Here is a 12,706-nt window from a genome sequence, read left to right on the forward strand (position 1 = left end):
AGATGTTTCCAAAGCACTAACAATAAGGAGAGCTCATTTTCCCCTACATCTTCATTAGTACATTGCTACCCTAACAGATGAAAAATGGAATTTTAAGAGTTGTATTACTCTGAATTTCTTTAAAAGCTTAAGAATCTTTTCATGTTTACTATTTGTTTATACTTCTGTAAACTACCTGTTCATTTGCATTAGCCTATTTTTCTGGTGTTTTTTTTTTTAAATCACCAATTTGTAAAACCTCTTTATATATAAAAGAAATTAGCCCTCTGTCTAGTCAAAAATATTTTAAATACTTTTCTCTCATTGGTTGTCTTTTACTTTGTTTGCAATGGAATTTTTCTGTATGGAAATTTAAAACTTTTATGTAACAAATTTATTGAAATATTCCTTATTTACCTGATAGGTCTCATGTCTTACTTAGACACAAAAATAGACTCTATACAAAGCATTTTTTTCTACATAATGCATTTCTAAGAAAACAATTTTTATGAAATCCAGCTCTGATCTAGATATTTAATTAACAAGTACAATTACCTGTATCTTAAGTAAGGATTTCTACAGAGGTATTTGCCTATACCAAAACTGTCCAAAAACTTGAGAAAAATATATATAATTGAGCAACTTATCTTTCTGTTTCCATCATAGCAATTAATTTTTATATAATTAATTTGATCAGATTGTCTCTAAAAATGACTTTTGTATTAACCTACATAGTCATGTCTCAAAATATGGATTAGTGACAAAATGCACAGGAAGAGTGACTGCTAGTACTGGTGGCAACCAACTATGCTGCAGTAATAATGGAATAGCCATAGTATGGAAAGCAATTAGATATAATCTGAAAAATAATGAGGCTGCCTCGCTTTATTAAATCTGTCATTTTTGGTATTCAAAACACTATCAAAAGTAATTGTGGGGGCTTCCCTGGTGGCGCAGTGGTTGGGAGTCCGCCTGCCGATGCAGGGGACACGGGTTCGTGCCCCAGTCCGGGAAGATCCCACATGCCGCGGAGCCACTGGGCCCGTGAGCCATGGCCACTGAGCCTGCACGTCCGGAGCCTGTTCTCCGCAACGGGAGAGGCCACAACAGTGAGAGGCCCGCGTACCGCCAAAAAAAAAAAAAAAAAAAAAGTAATGGTGGGATATGAAGAGGTCAGTGATTTCACTACATAAAATATATGCATAAAAATGGACAAATTTTTTTAAAAAAAATCAACTATTTCAGGTCACTGGAAATTGTCTATTGAGAATCAATTATTGGAAAACTGCCAGAGCTTCAGGCAGGAATGGCTGGAATCCGCAGCCTTCTCACCTGAGGCTACCTCTTCACCTCTGCCTCCAGTTCACTCAATGAGAACTGCAGTTTTCCAGCCTGAAGCTGGTAAATCTGTATCTTTGTGCTAAAGGGGTAAAAATCAATTCACTGGGAAGCAAAAACCTACAGCTCTGCTGGCTGAAAGGATTAGACTTAGTAGAGATGAACAAGGAAAACCTGCAGCTTTGCAAGACCAAGCTTGCAGTCTGATTTGAGACAAAGAGTGGACCAATCAGAAATTTAATAGGGAGATCTTGGAAATGAGAAAAGATATACAAGCATTCATATATAGTCTCCACAAATCCCTGGCTGACTAAAAAATTAGGCATGTGTGCCAAGCATTAGAAAGTCTGATAAAAAGAAAAAGTTCCTCAAGGGAACTCTTGAGAAATGGCTGCAACTTTGAATGCCTTCTCCAACTAACTCACAGACTGTTTGTTTGTGTCTTACATTCCACATACAAGTGAAATCATATGGTGTTTGTCTTTCTCCGTCTGACTTATTTCACTTAACATAATGCCCTCAAGCTCCATCACGTTGTTGCAAATGGCAAGACTGCATCACCTGGCACTGCATCATCTCTGAAATTTAAAACCCAACATCTTAGAAATACAGATTGCCTCTCTTCCTTATTGCTAGTATACTAACTCTTCAACGTCACTGAAACCTTTACCCATCCCTTACTCATTTGTTAGCTTCCTTTTCTCCTGCAGGTCTGCTTAGCAATTCCTGGAAATGACTTCAGTCAGATGTCTTTGACATTTGCTATAACTGTTTTCTCAAACATCAATAACAAACTCTCTCAACGTCTTCAACAAATATACCAGACCATCCCTAAATAAACCACACTCACATACTGTGTAAAATGCCTTTTACCTGTTAATTCTCATCCATACTTAAACACTGAGCTCAAGCCACAGCTCCTCTAAAAACTTTCAAAACAAGCTTTTTCCACACCTCAAACCAAGACAGGTAAAGTGTTTTCTCCAGCTCCAACCCCCCACCTCCAACTGCTTAAACTACACACATATTTAATAAGCATACCTAATAATATTTAATATTTGAAAAATATTTATATTTAATATTAATAAAGGATTTTAATACTAGAAGAAGTCTTAAAGATCATTTCTGCTTGTCATTTTATAGAGTATTTTATTTTACTTGCCAAGCTGCACGGCTTGCAGGATCTTAGTTCCCTAACCAGGGACTGAAACTGCCCTATCAACTTCACTGACACTGCCCTCGGCAGTGAAAGCACAGAGTCCTAATCACTGGATTGCCAGGAAATTCCCCATAAACTAGTCATTTTAAAACTAAAAAGTTAAATGAAATTGGCATAGCTATTAACCAGATCTTATCAAAGAGAAACACAGATCTCATTGTAAGATAGACTTGAAAATAGAGGGACTTCCCTGGTGGCGCAGTGGTTAAGAATCCGCCTGCCAATGCAGGCGACACGGGTACCAGCCCTGGTCTGGGAAGATCCCACATGCCGCAGAGCAACTAAGCCCATGCACCACAACTACTGAGCCTGTGCTCTAGAGCCAACACAGCCAAAAATAAATTAATTAATTAATTTAAAAAAACAGAAAAAATATCCAGTACAATCTCTGCAAGTAAACATTAAATTGATTCCCAGGAGACTTTTCCAATTTATGGATTTGTGACTATCTGTTGAAAGGTGAGGAAGGAGGGAGGGTGGATGGTTTGCAGCTTTAAAGCTAATTTCAAATATACTGCACAACAATCCTTAACTAGAAAACAATGTCAATGGATGACCTCGGACTTCCAAACCACATTTTCTGTAGTAAATGCTACACTTGATACTATTTCAACTATATTTGACTACTATATAGATAATATATACATAAAGGCATATGCTGAAAATTAGATTCTCAAGTCTAGACCAGAACCATACACCTTATACAACATGCACATGTGTGATCTTGCTCAACCTGTCCAAGAAGGGGTACTTTCTTGTTCATTCACTCCTCAGTTGTTCTTAATATTTTTGACTGGGAAGAATGGGAAGAGAAGAAGACTCAAATACTGTGTGAGAGGGGAAAAAGAGGCATAACAGGTTGAATATCTAGTTAGATAGATAATAGTTTTTATTTTCTTATAAATAAGACAGGAAGCGGTATCTCTACCCCTTCCAGTGCTTGGAAATTCTCTTAGATTAATAAACTCTGCTTTTAAAAAGCAAATAGTGACCCCATCCCTGACCAGCAGAAGTATGAGATAAACCTTATTCATTATTTGAAATTTTTTCCTAATTATTCATCATTTAGTAAATACTTCTTTAAAATGCAGAACTCATTGTATTAAGCAAAGGAGCTAGAAGTCTGGCTTTCATTAGTCATTGCAGTACCATATTTCTTAAAGTAGACATAGAAAGAACAACAACAACAAAAACTTCATTGACATATACCTTACTGCATGATACATCTTAATTTAAACCTTAATTTTCTGACCTGGAATGTCGGAGGCTGTCCTTTTTGTTTTTTGCAGAACACAATGTACATTCACAGCCAACCGCATGGGGCTTAGGTAGAGATACATCCTGTTTTAACAGCATTGTAAGAATTTCATAGTTGTTACGATGAGCAGCTAAAATGACAGGTGCAACATCCATAGTTGTTGAATACTCAGGATTCTGAATTCGCTCCATTAGTTTCTGAAAAATATTTATATAGACGTCCAAAAGTTCTTATTTGTGACTTCAAAAAAACATTTATCTAAAAAATGTAATGAAAAATATTGAATGCACAAAGAATACAAAAATTATTTTGAGGAATATGATAAACATTTTCCTAGGATCAAATCTTTTTTGAAACCTCAAAACTTTAACTTTAGTTAATAAATGCAATATAATCATGACAGACAAAATCTTCAATAGGAAATGTTCATACTAACAAAGAAGTGTGGGTATCTAGAGAAATACTTTAGGAGAAAGTGTTTCATTTTCACAGGATTATGGAAACATGCATGACAAGGATAAAGAACAAGAATTTTAGAAAAACAATGGAAAAACAGAAATGTTAAAAGTAGGCAAAATATAAATGCATGAGAAAAACAAGTTTAATTACACCTCTATGGCAAAACCTTGCCACATTGATAGCAACGAAGTTACTTGAAAGGAATAAGTAAATAGGAGGCACTCTTCATTTTGTGTAATTCTCTACATATTCTCAAACACCACCTATACTACTTCCTGTTACAAATGCACAAAAACACTAACAATCATAGCTCCTGGAACTATTAGGCAGTTTACATTTATCATCTCATTTAATCCCAATAGCCTGCAAAATTGAACATTATAATCCCCACGAAGAAACTGAGGCTCAGAGAAGTTAATGTGCCCGAGCTACGACAACAGAGTGGCAAAGTGCAGACAGACCCCAGCTGAGTGTTATTCTGGAGGCTGAGCTCCTTTCACTACATGGGCTCATGCCTGGTGATTGCATGACACGAGGAAAGAAACATTAGTAAATAAAGAGCAGGATTAAATAAAGAAGGTTGACTATTTTATGACTATTACATATTCTTTCTAATACTTATCACTTTTTCACAGATGTTTTCCTGTGAGCTGTTTGATTCCATAGTATAAGCTCATCCAGTTCACCATTAATTTTTGTAATTTTTATTAACATTGTAAAAGTAGTGCACACATTATAAAATATCTGAAAAATATGCAAAAGCAGAAAGAATAAAAATGCCCATGTTCCTACTACCCAAAACATTTTACAGTATTTCCTTTTAGTCCTTTCTCCACCACACCTGCTTTTTAAGGGCAACTTTGGCATGAATGACTTGGCATCAACGATTAAAAACAATGGTCCTTAATATTTTGAAGATCAAGGACCCTTATAATGATCTCGTAAAGCTATAACCCAGAATCTTCTGGAAAAAAAAAATTCATGTACAGAATTTTGCATGCAGTTTAAGGAAGTTCATAGACTCTATGTTCAAGATATTTTATTTTGCTAATATAAATAATACTACCACAAACATCTTCATGAATACAGCTTTTTCAAAATTCAGCATTATCTCATTAACATAGAACCCCTGAAGTGGAATTATAGGTCTGAAGGCCATGAACAATTTTGAAGCTTTTTATACATATTATCAAAGTCCTTTTAATAGTTTATATTACCAATAATATAGGAATGTACCCATCCACTAAGGTTTACTCACCAGCACTGAGCATGATCACTCCCAAGTTATGAGTGAAAAAACTATCATGAAATATTAATTTACTTTTCTTTGATTACTGGTAAATTTTAGTATTTTCTGACATTCTTATCTTTTTTTTCCTCTTTTTTGAATAGTTTGTTTATACACTTCCCATCTATTTATTGGGGACTTCAAATTAATGAATTTATTTTAAAATTACAGAAAAATCTAAAAATTTACTCCATTCCCCCTAATTACAAAAAAAGAGGTTATAAAGAGGAGAAAATCATATTTAATCCCTTAAGAAAAAAAATGGTCCTTATTTTTCCTATGAAACATAATTAACTGTATGAAAAACACTATTAGAGATAGATGATTAAAGTTCCTAATTTCAATGCTCATAATATAATCTACATACTATCAAAAAAAACACCTGTATTTAAAAGTGAAAATTTATCAAAAGACAATTTTGATAAGCCAAGAATATACAATGAATTCACTGAGATGGTAAAAAAAAAAAGTATATAAAAATATTTGATACTGCCTGTCCAGTTGTAATGAGGCCGTTAAAATGTGATCTTGTCACTGGAAGTATTCAGGCAAAGCCTGGATAACTTTCTTTGTTAGAGATACTGTAAAAAGTGTTCTTTCATTGAGTAGGTGAGGACTGACCACACTTACAACTCAGTATTCGATTGGCAGTGGCAATGGTGATGAAATGATATCAGTCAGTTGCTCCAATACCCTGGCACACTACACTCACCCTCCCTAAGAGTGTAAATGGATTAAAAGACTAGAAGGTGGAATAGGTATACCAAAATATACTAGTAACTGCAGGATAGGTGTCAGAAAATGGAATAGGATTTCTGATCATTTCTGATCTTTTGGATAGGAGTTATATTATTGGCCCTTTTTTCTCTACTCTTGTTGGCTGCTTACCACCACTTAAACTAGTTGGAACTATCCTCTGGAGAAAGTCATGCTTACACAAACTTTGTAATAGTTTAAAAGAGAGAAAAATATTTCAGTTAATATATGATAAAGTATGCAATTTAGGGGAGCTTCTCATGGCTCTCAGAATATGGCGGATAATTTGCAACCAATTTATAATTCTTTCTTAAAACAATATTTTTCTTCTGAGTATAGCCAGTTTACACTCCCAGAAATTAATTTTTACTGATTGTTTTACTACATCCTCACCAATAATGAATGTTATAACTTTAAAATTTTGATACACAACAAATATCTCTCTTTTTTTTTTTTTTTTTTTTGTGGTACACGGGCCTCTCACTGTTGTGGCCTCTCCCATTGCGGAGCACAGGCTCCGGACGCGCAGTCTCAGCGGCCATGGCTCACGGGCCCAGCCGCTCCGCGGCATGTGGGATCCTCCCGGACCGGGGCACGAACCCGTGTCCCCTGCATCGGCAGGCGGACTCTCAACCACTGCGCCACTAGGTAAGCCCCAAATATCTCATTTTTACAGTAGAATTTATTTAATTATTAGTGACTATCTTCCTAGTTACAAAAGCAATAAAGAAAAATTTTAAAGTAAGGAAAAATATCCTTAATTTGGCAATGTGATGACTGCTGTTAGGTAACATTTTGCTACATTTCCATACAGTTCCTTTTCTGTGCATATTTTTAATCTCAGATCATATTATATGTACAGTTTACTATTCTCAGTTTTTCCCTTCTGTATCATATTTTTTCATGTTCCTAATTATTCCTTTAAAAAAATCATGTTAATATATATGTAATTATTTATGTTTCCAATCTTCTATTTTGGGATGTTTAGATTGTGTCACATGGTTTTTTCATTGCTACAAATAAGATTACAAGTAACACTTCTGTCCACATTTCTGACCATTTCCTTTACAAATTCCTAGAGGAGGAAGTGCTAGGTTCAAGAATATGAACATCTTTCTTGTTTATGACATATCCTGCCAAACTACTTTTCAAAATACCCTCTTCCAGTGGTGTATGAGGCTGTACTACGCCTTTGCCATCAATGGTTATTAGTTTTTTTTAAAAATTTGCTGTTTGATAAGCAAAAATTAGCACCTCGTATTTGATTATTAGTAAGATTTAATATTTTGTACTTTCTTTTGAGATTTTTCCATGTCTTTTATTGATTTTGATGTTTTTCATCAATTCATCTAATATTAAGATTATGAATTTGATATATGCTGGAAATATCATTTGAAAGTTATCCATCTGCTTTCTAAATTTTGCCTGATGTCTTAATTCTAGAAGTTTAACTTCTATACAGCCAAAGGCTGTGCCACTGTGATTTTTCTCCAAAGTCCTTCCCTCCCAGTCAAATATTCACCTACATTTTCTTCCAGTTCTATGGTTTCACTGTTTATATTTAACTTTTAAATGCACCTGGAAGCTAATCTGTATTTTCAACTTAACCTGCAGAATGTTCCAAACTAAAAATACTGGATCACCCTGGCAAAATTATAGAAATATCATGAATTTTAAGAAGGCTTCCTGAGAGCAACATTAATTATTCTTGCAAATGTCTACTTACTTTAAAGCAATATTTTACAGAGTAAAAAACAAAAATCTATTTCTTTAAAACAAAGCAAATTGGAGGGGAGGGAGAAAAAAATGGCAGTGGGGCAGGAGATCTATTTTGGTTTAAAAATCCAAATTAATAAATATTTAAGAGTACTAACTACTATAGTTGGTCTTGATGATCGTTTTGGTCGATGATTAAGTAGTATATCAACAGCTCCCACTACTTCAGAGTCGATTGCCACCAAAAGTGCATCTGCGGACTTTAAAAAAAAAAAAGGTTAAAAATGAAAATGGAGGATAAAAAGGTAAACTATTTATTTTTACTAATTCATAAAGAAAACTATTTTCTTAAATTGAAACTGTATTATATACAGTAATACTGAATTTTTAAAAATTTAGACTGTCCACATAGTACATTTGCTAGCCTTGGCAGTTCTTCAGTGTACCACAACACACGTATTTTTGTCCTGGTTTCACTGAATGAGCTGGTAAAATAATGAATGCTTGATAGTGGGGTTTATTAATGAAACAGTGCTGATCTATGCAGTATTATATGTGCTGATATATGCAGTTGATATATTATTTTTTTCAAGATGTTTACTCTCGAACTTTGGACCAAAAGAATCTTCATTACTCCAAATCTATAAAAGAAATTGCCAAGAACAATTACTACAGGTAAAGGATTGTTTTCTGTCTGATAAAAATGATAATGCTACCATGAGGCTAGGGGACAATGAAAAATATGTTAACAGAAGGCGGAGCCCCTCTGTTCTCATCTTTAAAGCACACACGGCTGACTGAAATGGTACAAATATGGCATTAATATTAGCAATCTTTTTCTTTTTGTTGGTGGTGCCACACTGATTGCGGGATCTTAGTTCGCTGACCAGGGATCGAACCCAGGCCACAGCAGTGAAAGCGCCGAGTCATAACCACTGGGCCACTGGGAAATTCCCAACATCAGCAATCTTAGCAAGTAAAAATCACAAAGAACTAGGATACCAATGTCCTTAGAGACAAGCCGGAGAAGTGACTTTATAGTTTTACTCCCAAACTATAGGTCATTTTGAAGCTCCAACTTTGACAGGAGGAAAAAGTAATTAAATAGAAGCTGAGGAAATGGAGATTTTTCAACTTTTCGATATAACAAACTTTTCAGTCCTATTGTGATACTTGGCAAGTGAGACATCAGGTTTGGGGTTTCTTTTTGTTTTGCTTTGTTTTGTTTTTTAAGGAAAACCGTAAAGGCAGAAGCAAAAAGTGGGGATAGGTAATGATTTAATCTAAGAAAATACCCTGATTATTTAAAAATGTACCCTGTACATTTTTAAACTATTATACTGTTTAACAACTATTTAAATCAATATTCTCTCCCATGAAAATGAAATTATACCAGATCTTTAATATTCTTTGTAGCTGAAAAGAAAGCTTTCATCCACTTTCTCTAGATGTCAAAAACAGGACTAAAAATGGCAGACTTCATCTGGATGTCTAAAAATAGGACTAAGCACCCCAAATAATTGGGTTGGGGTCACATTCAACCATTAGGAACTGCCTATGTATTCCTACAGGAAAAACTCCCCACCCTCATGGGAAATTTAATTCATTATTTTATCCCTTAAACATTTTAGGGTTCACTGGGCTGTAGCCTACTCTTTAAAAGCTAGCACTATTATTCTTCCGCTTTACAAACGTTTCTCTTCAGGTTTTACTGTACTTGGTCAGGTGAAGCAAACAAGCAAAAAGAACCATGTGTTCATTACTACTAAACAGTTCATTTATGGTTTTTAATTTTAACCTATAAAGCTACCTATAGTAATGCCACTGCTCTCGAAGTCAAAACACCAGGCAACTCCAATCATCTGAAACATAGCCATGGATCTAGCTGCAAATTTCTCCCCAAACCATACTGAGCTGTCACAAACGAACTTCATGGGCATTCTTTCCTAGAAGCAACTGCCTCACCCACACCGACTTAGAGTTGTCCATAACAGACACCTGGCTTTCCCAAGTACCCTTCAGACTAGATTAAAACCAACAAAGAAGGGAGGATGGGTGAAAAACGGCTAAAAGTTGATCATTGAGAAGATAAAATATCAGCATAGCAAAATCACTATCAATACAAAGCAGTCTGAAGCCACTTAATGTAAGGGAAAACATGTCAATAGTCTCAGACTATATGAAGCAAAGTAAAATGATTAAACTCTCAATGATTCCCACTTATGATGGTAAAGTTAAATTATATTCAGATATACTATTTAATAAAGAATAAAGAAAGATTCATGTTAAATCTTTCAAGGCTTAAAAGGATAAGCTTCAGGTATAAAAAAATTTATGTAAAAAAGTCATGTAAGGGGTTGCCCTGGACTTATTCTGCACAATGCTGTTACTTGATATATCAAAGGCAGCTCCGAAGGGAAAAATGTTTTAAATTATTTAAGTATCTCTAGGCATACAAATGTCCTCATTAGCTTTGCTTCCTAATTTTTCACAGATATTTGACCATTTTTTATTAAAATCTATTCAGTACACACCTATTATGTGTTAATGAGGTTACTATCTCCCTTCTCACCTCAGAATTTGTCTTTTCAACAATTCCCATACTCTCTCCTCAAAGCTCAGATACTCATTTATTTCATTCTTTCCCAAAGCTAAATTTTCCACCTAGGTATTCTATTTAGTGCTCTGGTCTTCTACAGGACCTTGGTCCTTCCTTCGCAGAAACACCAGTCCCAGCCCTCATCTCCCCAAACCTCCCAAAACATGAAATACTTCCTCACTCTTTGCTAATTGACATGATCCTCTCTTTCTCTCACCACTAGAGTTTTCTTTCTCTCACTCTCAGGCTCAAACTCATGCGTGTCATTTTCTCTAATTCTACTGATGCCAGTTTCAAAATCCAATGGCCTTTCCTACCATTTTCCTTGATTTCTCAGCAACGTAATAAAACCGTTTCTTTGGTTTTCACAACGTTGCATATCCTAACTCCTTTAATGAAACCCTTTCCTTCTAATGCCCTTTTTTAATGTAGATGCTCCCTGAGAAAGAATCAGCACTAGTTGTTTGCTCTTCTCTATGATTTCATCCACTCTCATGATGTCGGGTCATCTCCATGGCCACGACTGCTGTATCTCTCCAGCCCAACCTCTCCCTAGAGATGTCAGCTTTCCACTGGAAACTGCCTGATAGCCCCAAAATAAACAAGGCTAAAACCAGAATTCACAGTTCTCTGCCCCAAGTTTGACTTAACTTCCTGTTTTTCTTGCATCATTCTCCCAGTAACCCATGTTTAAGATTTTCAAATCATCTTGGACTCCTTCTCAATACCCCCCTCCAAATTTAAATACTAAGTTCTATCAATTCTTCCTTCATAACATCTCTCACATCTACCATTTTTTCCCCTATTCTTATAGCCACTATTCCAGTTCAGGCTTTAACCTCTTCACATCTGGATTATTATAAAAACTGCTCACCCAAGCTATTTATAGCCTTCCCCACTTCCCATTTTTTAATCTGTACTGAACACAGCCGCTACATTAGTTTTTCTAAAATACCATTGGACACATCACATCCTTCCTCAAAAATTATTTAATGATCTCACTATCTATCATATAAAAGCCAAATTCCTTAGACTGGCATTCAAGCCCTTTTCATCAGTTTTGTCTTAGTTATTTTTCCAGATATTTTCCACTACTATCCAACCCAAATATTTTGTTCAAAAAGGCTAAGTCAATTCACTGTCTCAAGAATATACATTTACATGCCTTTGTTTACGTCATTCTCCACCTCCTGTTTTACAGTAGTTTTAGGTAGCAGGTAAAAGCATGGACTCCGGAGCCAGAACCTGGGTTCAGATTCCAGATCTGGCATTTACGGAGTAACTTTGGGCATGTTACTGAAACCTTCTGTACCATGGTTTCCTCCTCTATAAAATGGGGATAATAATAGCACCTATCTCATAGAACTGTTGTAAGGATTAAGGAAGTGAATATATATTTAAGATTCCTGTCACACAGTAGAACTATATAAATATTAGCAATTATTAATATTTCAAGGCTGAGCTCAACTGCCATTCTTCCATGAAACCTTTCTTGCTAGCTCTAAACCACAGTGATCTCCTCTTTCCTATGTCTCCAAAACATTTATTGTGAACCACAAAAGTTTAAGTATAAAACAGGGTTTCTCAATGGTGTCACTATTGACATTTGAGGCCAGATAATTCGTTATTGTGGGGGGCTGTCCTGTTCACTGTAGGATGATTAGCAACGCCCTTACCTCCTAGCTGCCAGACGCCAGTACTAACCCACCCCCAAGCTGCAAAACCATAAATGTTCCCAGACATTGCCAAATGTCCCCTAAGGGACAAAACTGCCGGTTGAGAGCCACTAGTATAACACAAGATAAAATACATGAAAGCACTTTGTAACCTCAAAGCGACATACAAGGGTCAAGTACCATTACCACCCAGCACTTATGAAATACACTTTTGTATCATTTGATTGATTTAAAATTGATATGCACTTTCATTGTCCAATTGGTTTTAACATCCTTTAGTACAGAACTCATGTTTTACATATTCATTTCCACAGTCACACCCAACCAAAGGCCTTGGTCATCTGTTGACTGACAGATAAGACATAGGTAATTTAAGATGGAACACAGTGAACTGGAAAGAGCATGGGATTTGCAGTCA

At 35.5% G+C, this 12,706-nt stretch overlaps 1 protein-coding gene across 4 annotated transcripts in view; it reads right to left on the reverse strand.

The window, feature by feature from the left end:
- Positions 1-12,706, reverse strand: part of TRPC1 (transient receptor potential cation channel subfamily C member 1) — a 63,822-nt gene that overhangs the window by 38,415 nt on the left and 12,701 nt on the right. The window contains exons 3-4 of one of the 4 annotated variants that reach the window (XM_060149687.1): positions 8,172-8,273; positions 3,789-3,991 (exon numbers count right to left, since the gene is read on the reverse strand). In XM_060149687.1, the coding sequence (XP_060005670.1) occupies positions 3,789-3,991; positions 8,172-8,273 (305 nt within the window). Of the gene's footprint in view, positions 1-1,764; positions 1,896-3,269; positions 3,367-3,788; positions 3,992-8,171; positions 8,274-12,706 lie in introns of those variants that run through there. The other 3 variants (XM_060149689.1, XM_060149688.1, XM_060149690.1) reach the window with 3 other exon arrangements.

The sequence above is a fragment of the Lagenorhynchus albirostris genome, chromosome 5 (assembly GCF_949774975.1).
Source record: "Lagenorhynchus albirostris chromosome 5, mLagAlb1.1, whole genome shotgun sequence".
NCBI lineage: Eukaryota > Metazoa > Chordata > Mammalia > Artiodactyla > Delphinidae > Lagenorhynchus > Lagenorhynchus albirostris.